This window comes from Perca fluviatilis, chromosome 12 (genome assembly GCF_010015445.1).
Source record: "Perca fluviatilis chromosome 12, GENO_Pfluv_1.0, whole genome shotgun sequence".
Classification (NCBI taxonomy): Eukaryota; Metazoa; Chordata; class Actinopteri; order Perciformes; family Percidae; genus Perca; species Perca fluviatilis.
The window spans coordinates 4,176,670-4,197,384 of record NC_053123.1 but is presented as its reverse complement, the minus strand read 5'-3'; the positions used below and the strand labels follow the sequence as shown (position 1 = coordinate 4,197,384).

Sequence of the window (20,715 nt, the reverse complement as noted above, 5' to 3'; positions counted from 1 at the left end):
CGCCATAACAGTGCAATGCTTTGCAGAAAATTTTGCTGGTGTGAGTAATGACCTACAGACAACAGAACATGGATGCAGTGGGCCAGCTTATAAACACTTCCATATGGTGCATTTTGGAGCCATTTCAGAAATACAGTAACAACGCAGAGATAGTTCTGTGGGGTAATTGAAGTTACTGTACCTTGCCTGATAACCAACTGCTGTTAGAGCTCAGCATTCAAGTTGTAATCACACAGATGTTAGGGAATTAATTTCCCAACATACTGACCTCTGGGAGCAAAGCCTGTTTTAGCTCACTGACAGAAAAATACTGCAGCAATCCTCCCATTATTTGGCTTGAACTTCAACAGCAAAGTGCTGCTGAGGGTTCTTTCCTGTCAACATATTATAAAACATTCCATACTATTCATATTGTATGTACAAATGCTGTAGTATACAATAATATAATGTTGCTAGTGGAGGATATTAACAAGGAACATTCACAAGGAATGCACATGAATACAGCAGTCCAATCATGACTTTGGGACACTGCCAATGTTAAAATGAAGAATTTCAAAATGTTAAAAGCTGCAATCATGGATATTTTTGACCACGCAGCAGAACATGCTCAAAAACACAACATCTACATATTATCACCTTGCAATGCTAGCAAACATGTTAGCAGCGGACACAGAGCGACATTTGGATTTATTTATTTATTGCGTCTTCTTTAACCCTGAGAACCCTGTGGCCATTTCAGCAACACTAAAGATTCATTTGTACCTTAAAATAATGTTTCCAAAATCGTTTGAGTGGTTCATCAACTCGTAACAGGGTAAACGGTACTTCTGAATTCGCTTTGCGGCCCTCTACCAGCTATAACCGCACTATGCAAGTTTGCCAGATCGGGTAGTGGATCTGTAGTTCGAATGAGACATAAGAATAATGGGAATGGTAACGGTAATGGACAATTCCGCTTCCAACCTGTAGGGGGACCGAAGAGGAAAAGTGCTTTGGTGTTGCTTTAAAGGGGTGATAGAATGCAAAACCGATTTTACCCTGTCATAGTTGAATAACGACAGTTTGGTGGGTAAATAGGACATACATAGAAGCTCAAAATCCCACTGACACCCCTTTACTATGAAAATCTCATATTTTGAAACTGCCTCTGAAAACGGGCGAATCCCAACAAAGCTGAGTTGCTTGCGTAAGCGTCTCAAAATCCGGAACCTTAAGAGAACAGTCACGCCCCAATATTTACATAGGCTACACAACTGACCTGAGATCAGGTAGTCTTCTGAATCTAGCTAGGTCACGCAGATCTCTGCTATTCCATTACAAAATTCACTTCTGAAACTTTTTTATGCGAGAAATCAACCATATAAAGCTCAAATATGGGCCGCTTTACGAAAATGGATGGCTAATTGCAAATTTTCTCCGACTGTGTGTCGGAGTTTAGTGCCGGTGTTGGTGCTGCCTGGGTTGCTACATCGCCGCCCTGACCGCAGTGTCAGCGAGCTTGTTACGCCCGCAATCTTTTACCGCAGCCCGCAGGTTCCAGTTAATCTTATAATGGGTATGTGTGTTGAGTTATTTAAACAAACAATCGGGGAAATAAAGCCTTGTCCGCGAGTCTCATTGATAGAGCCACGGTGAGATGGAGTCCATCAATGAGAGCTAGCTAGCCTCCTCCTAACTCTGACATTCACAAAAATACATTCAATTGAAATCCGAAATCGGACAAGTGTTAGCTAAGCTTTGTAAGACCTTGAGGAAACCTGTAATATTCATGCCGTGACGAAATTCAAACTGTAAATATACTTTAGTTATGCGAAGTGAGCAAGCCCGGGCGGGTATTTCCCCATTGTAATGAATGGGACATATAGCAAGCAGCTGCTCGTCCTACAAAAGCGCTATGCGCTTTCATAAAAATGCCTTAAAATCAAATCCGGACACAACGGTTAGCTTTATAAGACATTGGGGAATGATGTTGTATAAGTGGCGTGACGAAATTCAAACTGTAAATATAATTTAGTTATGGCGACAATGTAGCTAGCTAGCTGCAGTATTTCCCCATTGTAATGAATGGGACATATAGCAAGCAGCTGCTCGTCCTACAAAGACGCCTCACGTTCATAAAAATGCCTTAAAATCAAATCGGACACAACGGTTAGCTTTATAAGACATTGGGGAATGAGTTGTTTAAGTGGCGCGACGAAATTCAAACAGTAAATATAATTTATTTATGGCGAAAGTGTAGCTAGCTAGCTGCGGTATTTCCCCATTGTAATGAATGGGACATATAGCAAGCAGCTGCTTGTCCCTACAAACGCCCCAGCGTTCATAAAAATGCCTTAAAATCAAATCGGACACAACGGTTAGCTTTATAAGACATTGGGGAATGATGTTGTATAAGTGGCGGTGCGAAATTCAAACTGTAAATATAATTTCGTTATGACGACAATGTAGCTAGCTGGCCGCGGTATTTCCCCATTGTAATGAATGGGACATATAGCAAGCAGCTGCCCGTCCTACAAAGGCCACCGCGTTCATAAAAAATGCCTTAAAATCAAATCGGACACAACGGTTAGCTTTATAAGACATTGGGGAATGTGTTCTATAAGTGGCGTGGACGAAATTCAAACAGTAAATATAATTTAGTTATGGCGGCAAAGTGTAGCTAGCTAGCTGCGGTATTTCCCCATTGTAATGAATGGGACATATAGCAAGCAGCTGCTTGTCCTACAAAGACGCCTCAGGTTCATAAAAATGCCTTAAAATCAAATCGGACACAACGGTTAGCTTTATAAGACATTGGGACATTCAAAACCGTAAATGTATTATTTATAGATATAGTTATGCCCGGGGCGCGGCGCGCCCGGAGCCCCGTATGCAGTATCCACAAAGGGTGACTTTGCCCTGGGTATGGAGCCCAGCAGGCTGTCGCTTTCGTCAGACTGTGTGGAGCTCCTAAAGTCCGACACGTCTTACCAAATTTGCAATTAGCCATCAATTTTTTTGTAAAACGGCCCATATTTGAGCTTTATATAGTTGATTTCTCGCTTAAAAAGTCTCAGAAGTGAATTTGGTAATGAAACATTGCAGTGTCTGGAATATGAGATTCTGTCGCTTCTCTAATGTATGTGTATTGGGGATTCCGCTCAACCAATCAACGCCGCGTCTCTAATGTCTCCGTATGGCAAGTTCGCTCAACCAATCACCGCGCAGCTCATCTAAATATTCATGACCATACCATATTTGGAAGAAAAGCTCTTGTTACAAATAGGGCCAAAACACAGGGATGCATAAGGGCCAATAAAATATCAACCATTTACAGCCCAACCAATGTTACATACCCCATTAGGAGACCATAAGGAACAGTGTGAAATACCCTATATAATCATTCTATCACCCCTTTAAGCTATAATTGGTTTTCACCAATTATGGACTGAAGCGTCTGTTTCTTTAGCTTCTAAATGCTCCACTATGCTTAAGGGCCCAACTGATATGAGCTTTTTGAGACCGATACCGATTTTAGAGGGGAAAAATTTACAGATTACCGATATTTGATAATTCTCTGTGGGTTTGTCACTACGAGCAACATCTTTCACATTACACAGTCAATCGGTCCATTGTTAGCATACATTTTTTCAGCTACAAAACTTATTGTCTACGACAACCCATCAGCAGACCACTCAAAACAGCGATTTTAGTATAGCTACATGCTGGAATTTCAAAGTATACTTTCTCTAATAATTTTCCCAGTCTGTGCACACTACATTTTTAAAAACAAAGTTATAGTATGCAGCTGGGACACAGCTACAGTCTCTCATGAACTCCTACAAGCATATAAAGTAATATTTTACATCTAGACTAGACTAGATGGGGGTGATATTCCTATATATCCACATCCTCTGTACCCCTTATAATTTTAAGACTAATCGCCAAAGACTTTAACATATCAACCTATCATGCACCATTTCATTAAACTTATTTCACTCTTAAATAGGGTTGGGTATCGTTTGGTTTTTTTTCGGTTCCGGTGCTAAATCGATACTTTTAAAACGGTTCCGGTGCCTAAACGGTGCCTGAATCGGTGCCTGAATCGGTGCCTGAATCGGTGACTGAATCGGTGCCTGAATCGGTACTTTTCAATAAAGTAAAAAAAAAAATAAGAAAAAAAATAAGGGTGGTAAACAACAGTCAGTGACTTGTTTATTGCTAAGGACATGGTCAAAATTAAAGATTTAATAATAATGTAATAACTATAACAATAACAATTTAAGTTATTTCACCAGTAAATTGCTGTTGAACCCCAGATGGGAAAAGGGTATTTTACAATTACTGTGAATGCACCACGAGGCTACCTGTTTTAAGTGAATGCACCGTCTGTGTTGTTTAATTCCGACAACGGCAGCTGCAAGTGAACGCACCGTCTGTGTTGTTTAATTCCGACAACTGCAGCTGCAAGTGAACGCACCGTCTGTGTTGTTTCATTCCGACCATATAAACATACTGTATATCTATGAATTGCGACAACGGCAGCTGCTGCTGCGCTGCAGTGCAGACTGTTACATCCCGCTGTTGAAGTCCTCCACAGTGAAATACAGTCACACTTTACACTGTTTAACGTTAGCTGTCAGCATTTTACCGGTGTTTAATCCAGCTGCTAACTAAAGGTAGGCTAACGTTACATGCTGTCAGGTGTGGTGTAAAGTCAAGCACCGAAATGAGGCACCGAAGTTTTCGTTCTTATTCGGTCTCGTTACTACCGTTTACGTCGGCACCGGTTCCCTATTGGCACCGAGTTTCGGTACCCAACCCTACTCTTAAATGAAGTCTCTCCTGATTGAAATATAGTCTGCAATGTATGGCTGTGTAAGGGTGTTGGTAATAAAAATGAACTCATAAGCTTTGTAATATGTTGCGCTTGATCATTTTATTGTCATTACATTCATGGCAGTGTGTCATTGCTCCTCATTCGCATTGTAACCTGTGCCAGGAAACTTTCCCGCACATTCCTTTATGGGAGATTTGTGAGTTTATTTGTTCAATGTGGAGAGACTTCTTGCCAGGATGGCCCACAGATAATACATCATATTTATTTAGCTGTTGAGACAGTGGGGTGTAAATTGACACAGTACGTAATCAGTCATTAATTACCAATCTTCAAGACATCTTGAATGGCCTAAATCACTTTGCCAATGTATGCTAGTTACTCAAACCAATAACGTTTTTTCTTTCTTCCTTTAGTGTCATTTTAACGTAAGAACGGATATCCAAATAGCTGAAATGTAAGAAAAAGGGCCCCAAAGAGGTAGAGGGAGAAATGGCAAAATGTAGGAAAAGGTAAGCAGAAAATCCCGCTCCAGATTTGTGACATCATCCTATCCACTGCTCACATCCAGACCAAACAGGGCCATGTGTCTGGTTTTAATTTACTTCTTTTCTCCCCCCTCCGCTCACCCTTTCCTCTCCTCACCCTCCTCTGTTTCTTTTTTTCCTCTCTTTAGAGAGAGTGGGAGGAGGAAGAGAGAGGTGGCCGAACTCCAGAAGTTTGGAAGTTTGTCCCATCCCAGCCTTGAACTCAGCACCACAGCTCCTCTGGTTCGAGACTGGGAGGGTGTCTGTCTCTTTCTGTCTCAACTATTTCCTCCCTTCACTCAGGACCCCTCTCTCTGCACATCTCTTATCGGTGACCTTCTCACAGCTTTGCTCAGCCGCCTTCCTCTGGGAGCAAGAGGAATTTACCAGGAGGATAATGACCAAAAGTTCAGCTCACAGTCATTTTACATAACTGATATCATCTCTTCTTTTCTTCAAACACAAACCCAGTGGAGTACAAGCTACATCAGCTCAGGGTAAGTTTTAAATCGGCTATGTTCTCAATGTGACTCATCTTGCAGAAAGAGCTTTCGGTTTGGCATGCTTGCTTTATTTCTCAATTCTTAATTCTTTACGATGGACCGTGATTGCACTGTATGCTGATTATAAATAGTGCACTGACCATAGCATAGTTTCTAGTTGTAACATGTAAGCGTATGATGGGTGCCATAATCATAGGTTTGATAGAGTTTTTGGCTCATAGGTCATAAATATCAGACAGCATGCGTTGAGCAGCATGACTGGAAGCTATACTTTAGTGGTGAGAGTGCTGCGAGGGCAAGAGGTGAGCTGCAGTTAGAGACCTCAGCAATGTTATGTACCGTGCATGTGAACGTAGAGGGGCGTGTGTGTGTTCGTTTTTTCCTCTTCAGAAATCTCAAAATGCTACTCTTCTGTTTGACGTTCTTGGTTTGTGCAAAGTTTAATTTACTGCATCGCTGTGAAATAACTGTGGGGAGAGAATAAAGTAAAAGTCTGAAGCTGTGATCCCAGATCCCTGTTAGAGCTGTGAACCTGTAAGGAGTTGCTTTGCACTGAGTAATATCAATTTATTTTGTAATGTACATATTGTGGTATATTGCAGATTTAGTGTAATAAGCAAAGCAACAGACTTTTGGTCATTCAATTATATCTAAATCTGAATCTGTTAGCAATGGTAGAGTCAAATCAAATGTTTCAAATCTCCACACCAACATGTGAGCTCTAAAGAAGAGTAGTTGGATGGGTAAATGTTTCCACGGCAGCAGTAGCTCAAAAACCACACCCTCTCTGAAAGGGCTACAGAACTGGAAAAGTGTGAAGAAAGTGTTTTCCACACTACAGGCCAGAAGAACCAGGAGAACCAAGAGGGCTTTTTCTTCCATTGGACAAAAGAGGTGGGGGGGTGGGTGGTGTCAGTGGGCTGTACTGTTTAGTGAACCAGGTGTGAGTCATTTATCTTCCACCTCCTCTACAAGACTGTCCAAGTAGGGACAGAGGAATTCAGCTGTGTCTTTCATTCTGTGTATGTACAGTAGGATTCAATGCGCAAATTAAGTAATTTTACTCTTCCAAGTCACAACATAATAATACATTTATTTAATTTAAAGGCTCCTTTCCCTGCACTCAAGGACACCATAATGAAAGTACATAGGAAACAATGTTCATGAGCTACTACTTTCACACAGTTTTATTTTGGCATGCAACCCGTTGCTATGATACAGAAAGGAAGAACTTGGTCATCGCCTAAAAGCGGGAGGAAACTTGGTGTGCGCTCCAGATTTGATTTTATGTGTTTGAAATATTTTCACATAATTTACTGCCCGTCCTACGAAAACGCAACAGCTCTTACTGGAAGCTAGGATCTAAATGGTTATTGGCAGAGCTGCATCAGAAGAGTTCTTAACAAAGAATTTTTGGATATACAGTACAACTCTGCATTAGTCTGTTTTATGACTGCTGTTCTCTCTCCAGCTTTTTGTCTTTTTTTTTTCCATGAAGCAGCACAGATGTCTGGAAGGTTGAAACATTTTTCAGAAAGGGCTTGTCTCATTGAACTACGGTTCTCTTTTAAGGGGAAAAAAACCCATCTTTGCTCGCAAGGGATGTAACAGTTCACACTGCTTTGCATTGGTTAGTGAGAGCAACAGGTCTGTGGGTGATAATGGCACTGACGTTTTTATCATCTTTGACTTGTTTATGGTAATTTTGAGCTGCTGATTGATTGATTAAGATCACAGGGCCCCCATTTGACTAAAAGGTGTATCAGGGGAAAAATAGAAACTAATGATCTCACCCAGCTGAACAATGTATATATTTAGTCTTTGCTACAAGCTACCTTCGTGTGCTTTTCTCCCATTCTAACCAACAGCGCACAAGTGTCACATTTAGTACTTGAACTCAGCCTTCAGGCTTGGATTGGCTATGATGCTTGAGCACACATCTGCTAGGTGTCACAGGGGCTAATACACAGCAGCTGTGTGGAACTGCCTGCCCAGCCTGCCTCCCCCTTCCTCTTTTAACTTTATCATTGATCCTCCTCTTATCTGTGCCACACATGTCACGTCACATCCTTCCAGTGGAAGGGTGGGTTAGGTGTACAGGTCCACACCCTAACTAGCACAAAGTCACACATACTGTACATACTGTGTGTACGATAGATATTTTCTTCGCATGACTCGTCCCTCGTGACTTCACTTAATTTACAAATTTCTTTTTTTGTCAGTGGTTTGGGACGAGATGTCATGCATTGAAAAAAATTTATATATGCATATTGGCATCGATAACTGTTGTTGAGAGTATAATTGATACGTACATGGTTTCAGTCTGTAATTAAGTTAACAGCTTATGTTATGCCAATTTGACAAAATTATCCATTAAGCCCAGCGCATAACCTGCGGTTGCACATTAAGGTTTCTTATTAGATGCATATGATCTTGGACAAATTCCACTTGCTTAATGTAAACTGTGCAATATAGCCAGTTACATGCATGTGTACGCTTGATTTGCTGTATCATTCATAATTGATAACACAAAGTGCAATCACAAACAGCATCTACAAGTGGGAGGGATCCTATGTAACATCTTTGATCATCTTAATCCTGCTACACATGTGGCTAATGAGATGGCTGCCAAAAGAAATGCAGCTGTGCTACCACGCTCACATGCAACTTTTTTGGAGTTGGAAAAGATGTTTTTTGGGGAAATGTAACAGCCCTGTTGAATGTACATGTCTGTAATGGCAAAAGCTTTCACTGCACTATATAGATATGACACTATATACCTCCTGTAGTAATGAACATAAATCACAAATTAGAATTATAACATTTTCAATTTATGGAGAATGTGTTGGTACTACTTTATTCCAGTAAGACAAGTGCTTGTTTAGTGTGTATGGAAATGGTCTTTATTTAATCTTTATTTGACTTCTAGAATCTAGACTTGCGTTAAACCTGATTTGTTTCTGCCACTTGGGGGCAGTGGAAACAAGCTGTAAACACAAAACTAACATGTCACCTTTAAGGTTTCAATGGTAACTTTTGTTAGTAAATAGTTACAATTTTACACATTCAGAGCTAAATTAGTATTAAGTTACAGTACTGTTTCTGAACACTTGATGACTTTAAGTCCAATATTCCATCTCCTCTTAGCTCTGGTTTGGTCTCCACTAACTCCTGACAGAAATATCTGTCTCTGTAGCTGCTACATGCTCCACTATGTTCACCAGCTAGCTGCAAACTATATCAGTCTGATATTTGGTGCTGGACAGATAGCGTTCAGTTTGCGTTTTAGTGCTGTTGTCAAACCTGTTATGTGTTGAAAGTGCATTTTGAAATCCGCAAAGTGCATCTATCTGGTAGCCTTTTCTCAGAGGGACACAGTTTTTATTTTTGTGAGGGGACTGAGCCATGTTCCTTTTCCTATCCTAGGGGGTCCGCTTGGTGGAGCTGGTGTAACATGGAATTAATTACACTGGTATCTCTCCTTGAGGCTGATGGAGTTGTGTGCTGTGCTGCACTGTAAGCCTGTGTGTGTGCTTATGTATGTGCATGTTTATGTGCGTGTGGGGTCTTTGCTATAAATGAGTGTGTGAGGTCCAGCTGCAAATGTGCTTCTAAGGGCACATTGCAGCGTCTGTGTTGCTCTGGAAATGCAAACTGACAGTGTTAACTATAAATAATACCACTGAGCAAGATAGTCTGTTATATACAGTATACAGAGCAGCGTGTTATGCTCACTGTATAACATAAACTGCTCACTACTTAAACTCTGAGCTTTCTTCAGAGCCTGTCACTGTATGGTGGGGACTGGATTACACATACGATTGAATGATGACTCAGCATATCACCCAAGTGGACCTCAGCAGGAAAAACTAACATGCTAACAGATCATTACTCCTTAACTTCTTATGTTTAGACCATCATGGTCCAGATCATGCAGGACAATGGACATCTTTAGCTTCTCAAAGTGTGTATGATTTAAAAATGTCACTTTGGCGACTCCTAGTGGTAGAAGCAAAAAAAAGACACTAATATACTTCACTACATGCTGATATCCCCCAACCTCACATGGATCTTAACTTAATATGGAATGGGCTGACAGAAACACAAATATTGGTGCTAATTTTTACTGTCATTGCCTCATTCTACTCCAGACAGAAACTTATCATGTTAAGGACGCTCATAACATCGGGGCTTTAAGTTTGGAGGGATGGCAGATTTTAAACTGTGAGTGAGTTAGTGGGTGTATAATTGACACAGGTTTTTCCGAAAGAAGAGGAGCTTAACAATGGACTTACTGAGTTCCCTTGGACTGCCAGAAGCATGTTTGTAGCAGATGATTTGGGCTAAGACACAGTAATCTTTATGGGTCGCTGACGGGGATTCAGATGTATACCACAGAGTTTAAGTAATAATCAAATTCATTGGTGAGGAAATCAAGAGCAAGTTACTTTTTGTGTTGTCCTTTTTTTCCTAGGCTTTGTGTGTTCCTTTTCTCTGTCATTGTACTTTCCCTGACCCTGGTCTGCAGTCAGACTGCACCTTAAAGTATATCAATATTTTTTATAATAAAACTGCACTTATCAATGATTGCTATTAACAATGGATTAAATGACAATGTGTAATGTGAAAGTCACACGTAGTGACAAACCCACAACAGAATGATCAACCAGCTCTGCAGTAGAGTGTTTTTGCATCTTTTAGCTTTTTTATTTCAGTCTTTCTGCTCTCATCAGCGTCAATTCCAGCAGCAGCAGGCAGCCAGCTGTTTTCAGAGAAAAAAACACTCTGTCCAGCACCAAACAGCTGACAGACATAGTTAACGACTAGCTGGTGAACATAGTTGAGAATTTAGCCGCTAAAGAGCCGGATGTTTCCCCATGTCTGCTGAATATGTAAATTAGCAACTGTCTGCTAACATGTTTGCCATAACTACTTTAGAGTTCTGCCCCTTAGTGGCAAAAAATAGTGATGCAGCTTTAAATTAGGGAAGTAATTTAGAGACAGCATCTTTTTTTTTAACTTCCTTTCCTAATTTTCTCACTAATGCTATTCCCCATGCTGCCATTGTTTTGGCTGCTCGTATCAGGGAAAACAGGACTCCACTGTGCTGTGTTTTCCTCTGTGGCGGCGAGGGGAAGCCATAGTGTTGACACATTGGTCAGGCCTGGCAAACTCTGCAGTGGCTTTTGAGTGACCTGAAATCACATGAGCATGAGTGGAGAACACAAACATGTGTTGCAGATTTCCTTGAAATAAAGGGTGGAGCACTGGTGGACTGAAGAGATACATATCTTCTACTGCAAAATTGTTCAAAGGATACGTTTCTTTTAACTCTCTTTAAATATATTCTCCAAGTGCATTACATGTTTTAGAAAGTAAATTGTATAACAGAAAGTTTCCATGTGTTAAATGATCATCTTTCCACAGTGAGCAAACACCAACATTTTGTGTAACACAACTCTGCAGCTGCCTTCTAATATTTTTATTTAGAAACTTTCCTCAGTCTTCAACTGAATGGCCAACAGTTTGTAAGTTGTTTGTTACATTTTGTTTGGTCAGTGCATTTTGATGATTACACTGATTGGCCTGTCTAAAAAGTGAGTACAAATGTTACGGTTACTGTTTTGTCCCCCACCAGGTCAGAGTGTCCTTCTCATCTGCAAAGTGCGGTCTGCATAAACAGCAGACACAGAAAAGTATAAACACTGGGACTACAACAAATCCAACCTGATCTCACAGAATTCCGTGAAATGAACACGGCCCCTTAAGTTAAGGAAAAGGTCGTGGGTGGGCTTACGTTTCCATGACACGCAGAACAACAACGGGACGCTTGGGTTTAGGAAAATAAGAGCGGGAAAGTTGGGTTTAGGAAAAGAAGAACGGGACGGTTGGGTTTGACACGCGGTACACATCCCCGGTCTCCTGGGTGAAAGTCCTGTGTTGTTTGACTCATCCACCACTCCAACAAACCTCCCTATGCGGATTTTTGGCCTTTCATGCTACTTACTACCGTAGTCGCTCCTAATGCTGCGTCATCTTCTCATTGACTTTACATTGGCATTGTTTTCCGTGGTGGCCACACAGAATTTTCACACATTCCATGCCACCACCACGGAATGTGGTGTTAACAGTTCGTGATCATTTCACGGAATTCTGTGAGACCAGGCTGGACATATCCTACGGCGACAGCCATGTGTTTATAATTCATTTTTGCTGTGTATTGTGGATGGCTTTGATTCAAGCCTAGCTGACCCAGGTTTTCCTATCCTCATGAAAGGGTCTCTTTGACTAAAAATGTATTTCATTTAAAAAGGTTTGAAGTGCACACTTGGTAAGATCAGAGGGAAACTTGGTCCAGAATCCACAACTGAGGGTTAATATTATTGCTATATGTTGTTGGCTAAGATTTCAAATCAGACGCAATGCTAGGTAAGCAAAAATCACTTTAACATGATCTACTTTGCCTTTATGGTGGGGACTGGATTACACATAAGATTGAATGATGACTCAGCATATCACCCAAGTGGACCTCAGCAGGAGAAAAAAAAAACTAACATGCTAACAGATCATAACTCCTTAACTTCTTATGTTAGGCCATCATGGTGTTATACAACAGGCCCGGGCATGCAGGACCATGGACATCTTTAGCTTCTCAAAGTGTGCATGATTTAAAAATGTTACACTCTCCTAGTGGTAGAAGCAAAAAAAGACACTAATATACTTCACTACATGCTGATATCCCCCAACCTCACATGGATCTTAACTCGGGATACTGATATGGAAGCAAAAATCTCTTTAGCATGATCTACTTTGCCTGTGACCTGAGCAGCATTGTAATTTGGCCTGTGTTTTATTTGTATTGCTTGTCAAAATTTTCTTTCTTTCAGTTTTTGTTTTAAATTGCCGCAATGATAAGCCCAATTAGCATTTCAATGGGGCCGATCTTTGTGCCAAAATTGGTTTTGTTGTATTTACATTACTGACAAAATCTTTTCCTGGCTTTCCCTGTGGCCTTGGTGGAGCTAGCCTAAAGTTTAGGGAAGCAGTTCAATGACTGGAGGGTTGCCAGTTGGATCCCTCGATCTGCAGGATAAATCCGGGGAGGTGCCCTTGAGCAAGACTATGAACCCCCAACTGCTCAGTGGTCAAACCTATCAGGCTGTGGTTGTACTGGGCGGCTCATTGTTGTATGTATCGACAATGTGTTGGAGTGTCGTCTTTAAGGTCAGCCTAAACGGAAAAATAAAGCCACCAGCTTGGTATAAGTGGTTAAAAACACACACATTCCCATAGGTGACCCATAGGTGACCCATAGGTGGTAAAAACCCTAACATTGCTGGGGTTAGTCAGAGTAAGCACAAAATAGGATGAGATTACAAAAAAAACATAAGCCTCGTGACTTAGTCATATTCCATTAAGATCATGATAAAAAACAGATGAACTGTAAAGATGTCTTATGTGCTACTTCATTCTAGAGAAGTGTCTATTATAATTTGTTATACTTGCATTTTGCACTAGAGGGCATTTGTTATTTTCAGTGTTGTCACAGTTTGTGCCTCAGTATGCCCTTTTTCTTTTCTATTATTATAAATGCACTCTTTTATTTCCAATAAAAAAGACATACCGTAAATATCTAATCATCCAAATACCACTTTCCTTACTCATTAGTGCTGGCCTAATTGCTGAGCCTTTATAGTGTGGCTGCCAGCAGGCACAAAGGCTGTTAAAGAGACTCCTCTGGGACGCCCCATCATTAGTCTAATGGTGAAGACTTTGGCCATGTGAGGCCATTTCATTTTTTCAAGAACCTCTTTTTTATATATAAGTTATATTTAAGTCTTTATATGCTTGTGTAAAAAGCCTTCCTAATTGCAGAGTGGAGTGAAGAGTCTGCCACATCACAGTTGGAAGTTTGGGTTAATTTGGGTGGCATTTGTTTTTCTCAGATCAGAGTTTTTCAGTTTTAAGTTGCTTTAGTGCAATTAAAATGTAATTTCTCTGGCTGCTCTTTTGGAATCCATATTATCACCTCATGGTGGTCTGAAATTGAATAGGTTATGTGTGTGTGTGTGTGTGTGTGTGTGTGTGTGTGTGTGTGTTTCTGTGCTCTTTGCTGACCATTGTGAGTTTTAGACCTAGAGAGTTAGGAAAGTAAAGGAAATCCTCACTTCTCAACGGGATACAGGCAAGTAATAAAGTACAAATATGTGTGTTTGGATCTGTAAATATACTGTTCCTTTGTAAGAGATGATTTCATAAGGAGGACATCTTGGTGTAATAAGGCTCATTACGTTAGGACTTGAGGGTTAGGGCTGTGGCTACAATCAAATGTGTGTGTTTTTTGTTGTTGTTCAGGCATTATTTATTGATAGCAAAAGATTGATGAACAATTGTATTTGTAACCTGAAATTGAAGAAGATATTGCATACACTATTAATCATATTTGAGTTAGAGTTAAATTTAATGTTTGAAATATAATTAATTAGGCTACCCACACCTGAATATAGTGCGGTTCACTTTAGGTGAGAATGTGATCTGACCAAAATACAGGAATTGAACAAAAAAACACGCATTTACTAGCCTGCAATTTCAAACTTGCACACAACTTATGAACTTGTATATGATTTAAGGGATGATAACTTTTAAATCCATAACCTAATATCACCATACATTGCTGGTCACATAATCATCTCTCTGTCATCCCCTTTCCTTCACTCGCTCTCAGCTGCTCATATTGTTTGGCTTCTTCTAGAAACACCAAATCAAGACATGACATGAAAAATTATTTCTGAGACCAGACAGTGTCTATTAGTCATTCTGACAAATGGACCTTTTTCACAGCAGACATGTTGACTTGTCATAGTAGGAAAAGCACAGCTGAAATTGATAACCTTAACGATGGCTCAATTCCATCAAGTGTTCCAGTAAGCTATTTCAGTGAGTCAGCATGCACAATACCAGGGCCTCTCCTAAGTGGAATGCAGCCATCATTAATGGTTTAATACCAGGACCTCTCCTAAGTGGAATGCAGCCATCATTAATGGTTTAATACCAGGACCTCTCCTAAGTGGAATGCAGCCATCATTAATGGTTTAATACCAGGGTCTCTCCTAAGTGGAATGCAGCCATCATTAATGGTTTAATACCAGGACCTCTCCTAAGTGGAATGCAGCCATCAGTAATGGTTTAATACCAGGACCTCTCCTAAGTGGAATGCAGCCATCATTAATGGTTTAATACCAGGACCTCTTCTAAGTGGAATGCAGCCATCAGTAATGGTTTAATACCAGGGCCTCTCCTAAGTGGAATGCAGCCATCATTAATGGTTTAATACCAGGACCTCTCCTAAGTGGAATGCAGCCATCGTTAATGGGTTTGAACACACCTGTGCTTTTCCTACTATGACATGTCAACATGTCTGCCATGAAAAAGGTCAATAGACCGAACCAAATGAAAAATGCAACAATTAGTACGTTTACATGCAGCCAATAACCCGTTCAAAACCGGAATATTAGCAATAACCCGGTCGCGCACGGCCATGTAAACACCGGCAAAAACCCGAATATGCTCATATTCCGTTTTTAAAACCCGAATATGCTACCTGGGTTACCCCTTTTCTAACCCGAAATTTTGGTCGCGTATCGGCATATCCCCATCAAAAGGAACATTGATTTGTGTTCTGCGATGTTCTATCCGCAAGAAATCTTGGTCTTTTGAGTAGAGGAACTTCTTGTAGAAAAAATATATAAATTATATACTATAATAATATAGTTATATATATATGTCAATGCAGAAAACCTGCGCGCAGTATACCGGAAGTAAACAAGAAGTAGAGGTAAACATGGCGAGACGCAGCACAGCACCACACTTTTGGAGCGAGGAGGAAACCAATTTATTTATTAGTGTGGTGAAAACCATGAATATAATGTCTTTTGTTGATGGCAGAAAGTACCGAGATAGTGAGATTTATAAGAAGGGGACCGAAAAGTTACGCGAAGCAGGGTTTGTCCATACGTCCAGACGCTAACCGTGCGTCGCCGTTTACGTCGGGATATTGCCAATTGATTACAAATTCCATGTATACAGGAGTAACTCTCTCTGCTCACGCATGTAAACGGGTTATTCCGAATGTTTCAGAAACCCGAATAGTGACATTAACCCGACCATAACCCGAAAATTGACAGCTTGTAAATAGTAGTCATTGTTCTATGGTCTACCGAACTATAGATGTGAAAGTACATGCATGCATTCTCAGTAGTGAGCCATGCATGACCTTCCTTTCATTTCCTGTGACATTACTTAACATAACAATTGTGGAAAATCTGACTGAATAGAAAATAGACCCACCCCTGCTGTATAACTGGACTTTCCAGTCCAACACCCCTCTTAAGAACACTTTGTTTTGTGAGTTGGAAAATTCCGTCATTGCCAAGCAGTTAATTACTAAAGCACATTGGCTGGTATTTTAACAGGTGGTTTTGATCATTACCACTCTGTGCTTCAGGTCTGCTACTGAAACTCCAACACATGCTGCAGCTCCCTCACTCACACAAACCAAAATGTTAGACACATCTGTGACCAGAAGAGCTGGGGATTCAACTGTCATTTTTTTTATTGAAACATAGCAGCCTTTAATGGCAGATACCATGTCTATTTAAAATCTTGGCCAGGATGTACATGCTTGCCGCTGCCTTATTAATGTGAAAAATGCTAATCCCACCATTATGCAACTGGGACCTGCTGATTTCTTATTTTTGCACGACACAGGCTGACAGGAGATGTGTGGTGTGTCGAAGATTAGATGTTACATTCTTAAAACAAGCCTATGTGATGTTGTGTGTTGTATTTAGGGAAGCAAATAGGGAGTGCAACAACATTTCAAATACCCCATACCTTATCCCAAACTCTCAGAGACTGCTACCACAAATATAAAATTATAAACAAAGATTTACCATCTATTTATTTATAATCATAACTTTCAACATCTGTAAATGTATGCATGTAAAAATCTCATTTAACTAGTGTCTTTTATTTATATCTTTTCAGTACTGTGACTTGGCCATTTATTTCCAAGTTGTACACTACACAGCGTCACTTTTCACTACGCTGCTGTTATTGCTGTTTTGCTGCTACTGTACTACTGCTGTTGCTGGTACTGGTTTTATCTTTTTTCCTGTGTTCTGTCTACATCAAGAGAAGCAATACGGAATTTCATTATATCTGATTACAATTACAATATCAGATCATTTTGATAGTCATAGCCTAATGACGCTTCCTGATACTTCGTGAACCATTTCTTTATTTTCTGAGCCCACTAGATGGCACTTTTGGTTTAAAGAAAAAGGCTCAAAGAATGGCAATTCAGTGTGCTTTCAACCTTTAGTTAAACAGAGAACGCCATCTAGTGGGCTCAGAAAATAAAGCCACTTTTTGTACGGGAGCATGTTTATTTAAAATGTATATTTTATAGACATGCAAAAGAATCATTCTTCATTATCATTATAATAACCATATTGCAACAGTAGACTCATTTGAAGTCAGGCATTGTGGTATTAGGATAGAACTACTGGTTTAAATTCATATTATATTTGCTTCTGGTTTTACAGGTGTCCCTTTGCTGTATTGGTGATAGAAGATGAAGAGGCATCGGTTATTACCGCTATGTGCCCTCCTAGGCGTCCTGTTCGCAGGACTCCTCCCTAACCTTGAGGCTCAGGAAGGTAAGTCGAACTAAGTTCATCCCAGCTGCAGTCAGCAGGCTGTGCTCATTTTGAAGATGATTTGACAACTTTTTCCAATTTTCAGCAATGTTCAGAGGAATAAATTTTTTTCTTCTTCCCGTTTTTGCTCCCCTAAAAATGTATACTGTAGTTTGCACCTGTTAATATATTGCAAAGAAATGCAGGAGTTTTTAAATGTGCTTATGACATCCTAAGAAAAGCCAAACACATTAAAGTTAAATGAAATTATTAAAATATTACATGATTTTTTTTACTTTTAATGAGCATTGTTAGTTAATTGGCTATTTTTCAATTATTGTTATTATTTTGTTTTAATTTGAATTCAAACGGTGTATCTTAACATTGGAGGAAAAAAATAGAATACCAAGTGCACTCAGATGCTTTTGCTAAACAAAGCAGCAACATTTCAGTTGTATTGTGCAACCGTATGGGTGTTAAGTACCAAAACAATATTCTGGTACCAAACACACCAGGCATCTTTTCACTGGTCTTCACTTTTGTCCTCCAAACACTCTTTTGAAGATTGTGCACAGGGGTTGGGAGCTGATATATACTTTCTAGTGGATTCATCCTGGAGTATGGGAGTGGAGAACTTTAAGCATATCAGACAATTTCTGTACAGCTTGATACAATCACTGCACCAGGTTGGAGGGGAGAGGTTTAAATTTGCCCTTGTGCAGTACAATACTAAGCCACAAACTGAGTTCCAGCTCAACAGCTACCCAACAACACAGGGAGTCCTGGCACACATCAAGGCTATGCCTTATCGTGGTGGGGGAACCCAGACTGGCCTGGGCCTGGATTTCCTGACTCGTACACACTTGACCACTGCTTCGGGCAGCCGCGCTGTTGATGGTGTGGCCCAAGTGGTGGTTGTGCTAACAGATGGGCGCTCCCAGGATGACGTGGCCGAGCCAGCTCAGGTGCTGTGGCTGGCAGGCGTGGAGGTGTTTGCAGTTGGAGTTCAGGATGCAGTTGATTCGGAGCTCAGGGACATGGCTAGCAAGCCCCATGACACTCATGTGTTCAGTGTAGACTCTTTCCTGACTTTGCGGGATATAATCCAAGATTTAGTAGTGGGGCTTTGTGACGCAGTGACCCGGTCAGGGGGTGGTCCTGTGGCAAACGAGGCCCCCGTGTCTGGAGGAGGGACAGGTAATGAAATGGGACCAGTGTCACTACCATTACTAATGTGTCTACATGTGCAGGACGAAGCTGCTGCATATGTGGCCGTGACTGGATTTTATTATTAACACAATCAAGTGTTTTTTTTAACCACAATAACCTTTCACTATCCACCTGCAAAATTAACATCACTTGTTTTGTCTCAACACACTTAATATTCCCCTAATGCTTAAAAAAAAAAAATCACAATTAGATCTGCATGTGATTGACATCCCTACAGCGTCTCAGATTAGGGAGTAACAGAAATATGCCCGTGCAAAGCCAGAACAAAAACAATGAGAATGGATTAAGAGAAAGCTATTTAAGTGATGTGACCATTCTGTGCTCACAAATTAGGTAGTGATTTAATTTTTATGTTAACATACAGCCATAACCTCAGGCATTTCAAGATGATAGTTGTTTTAAGTAGACACAGCTGAGGTGAGAGGACACAATACAGACAGCAACAGAATAACATTGTAAAATCCATATATTGACACCTCAGATTGACATTTGTTCAGAAAACCTTTGGAAAAGAGAATGGACTCAAGGATGCCTCACTCTTTAAAACATCACATCTCAAATTCAATCAATGAGCTTTTAACCATAGCTAACCATGCACCACTGCTTATGTGTCTTGCATTTTGTATTCTTTTCTTTTGTGTCTTTATCAGTCACAATGTCTATCTGTGTAAAATATTGTCAATATTCTGTATTTGAAACAGCGATGAACCTGCTTGGACTCATCCTTGACCTGCAAAAGTACTTTGAGAATATTTTTATATGTAGATGCCCTGAAATTATATACAATATGTTGCAATTAATTATCAGAAGTTACTGGAATGAAAAAATACATTCTATAAAAATGTGTCCATAAAAAGGAAATTTCTTTTGCCAGCATATATGATTACAATTAAAATGAACATCAATAATAAAGACATTTGTAAAGATTTTACATGAAATCACATGTAATATATTCTCAAGTATTGCAGGCCTCCAGGATATGCCACAGGGTCATGGCTGGTCACTTGATCTGAGGTCCATAACAAGAGTCTGCATGGGATGGCTGAACTCAATGGAGTTTCTACAAGGGACACATCACACTAATTTAACAAAGAACTTTGTAAAGGTTGAATGATAAAACAGCTCAACTTTTTTTTTTTCATGCATTGTTTTCTTTTGACTTGCAGTTGTTGCATAGTATGGCCTCATGATGAAAACCCTTAGTATTTAGATTTCTTTATAGTAAATAATAAAAATATTAATGAACCATGTAGTTAAATGTATTAATTATAAACAATTCTTATCATTTCATAATACTTTTTACTTTTTATTTTCCCTTCTTAAGGCTCAACAATTTTTTTTATAAAAGAATCTAGCTTTTCAGTTCACGGTCACTAAGTCACATTCAACATTTCTGACTATCAATTATTTCTTTTTATAAAAATCTAAATGATGTCATGATTAGCTTTACATGTTGATGGAGTTCTAATCTGCCCCTGATGTGGGAAAACATTAGTTTTTCTGGAATTTAAATATGTTTTTGACCTAATTAAGCTGTTATGATTGACCATCCTAGATGAGGAGAATTAGCTCATCAGTGGTTAGTATTCATACTGACAACAACAGTACTATACAAATTGCATCACTTTAGGAAATCTCCTTGGTTCAGCCTACATGCAGTATGATGTGTTTTGCAATGGTTGATTGATATGTTCACTTTCAATGTTACTTGACACACACAATGATATGCTAGCACGAGTTCTTTGATTGGATTCTTTGTCTCTGCCTCACCATGTTAACGCTTTCACAAGTTCCATTTTGTTTTGTTTTCTCTCTCTTCCCTTAAAGCACAAGATTCAGCTGACCTAGTACTCTTAATTGATGGATCAGAGAACGTTGGAGCAGCAAACTTCCCCTTTGTGCGCGATTTGGTTTTGAGAATCATTGAGCCCCCCCTTTGA

The 20,715-nt window shown here is 39.9% G+C and overlaps 1 protein-coding gene across 1 annotated transcript; it reads left to right on the top strand.

The window, feature by feature from the left end:
• The first annotated feature begins 5,492 nt into the window (after nucleotides 1-5,492).
• On the top strand, nucleotides 5,493-20,715 carry LOC120570037 (collagen alpha-3(VI) chain-like). Its single transcript, XM_039818269.1, has 4 exons — nucleotides 5,493-5,840; nucleotides 17,453-17,566; nucleotides 18,110-18,742; nucleotides 20,603-20,715. Exons 2-4 carry the CDS (start codon nucleotides 17,482-17,484, stop codon nucleotides 20,713-20,715), a joined length of 831 nt encoding a protein of 276 aa, XP_039674203.1. The 5' UTR covers nucleotides 5,493-5,840; nucleotides 17,453-17,481.

Bases quoted from the DNA above. Each gene is read 5' to 3' on its own strand.
- LOC120570037 (XM_039818269.1), top strand. From the start codon at position 17,482: ATGAAGAGGCATCGGTTATTACCGCTATGTGCCCTCCTAGGCGTCCTG. The intron at 17,567-18,109 runs GTAAGTCGAACT...ACTCTTTTGAAG, and splicing joins TAACCTTGAGGCTCAGGAAG to ATTGTGCACAGGGGTTGGGA. The intron at 18,743-20,602 runs GTAATGAAATGG...CTTCCCTTAAAG, and splicing joins CGTGTCTGGAGGAGGGACAG to CACAAGATTCAGCTGACCTA.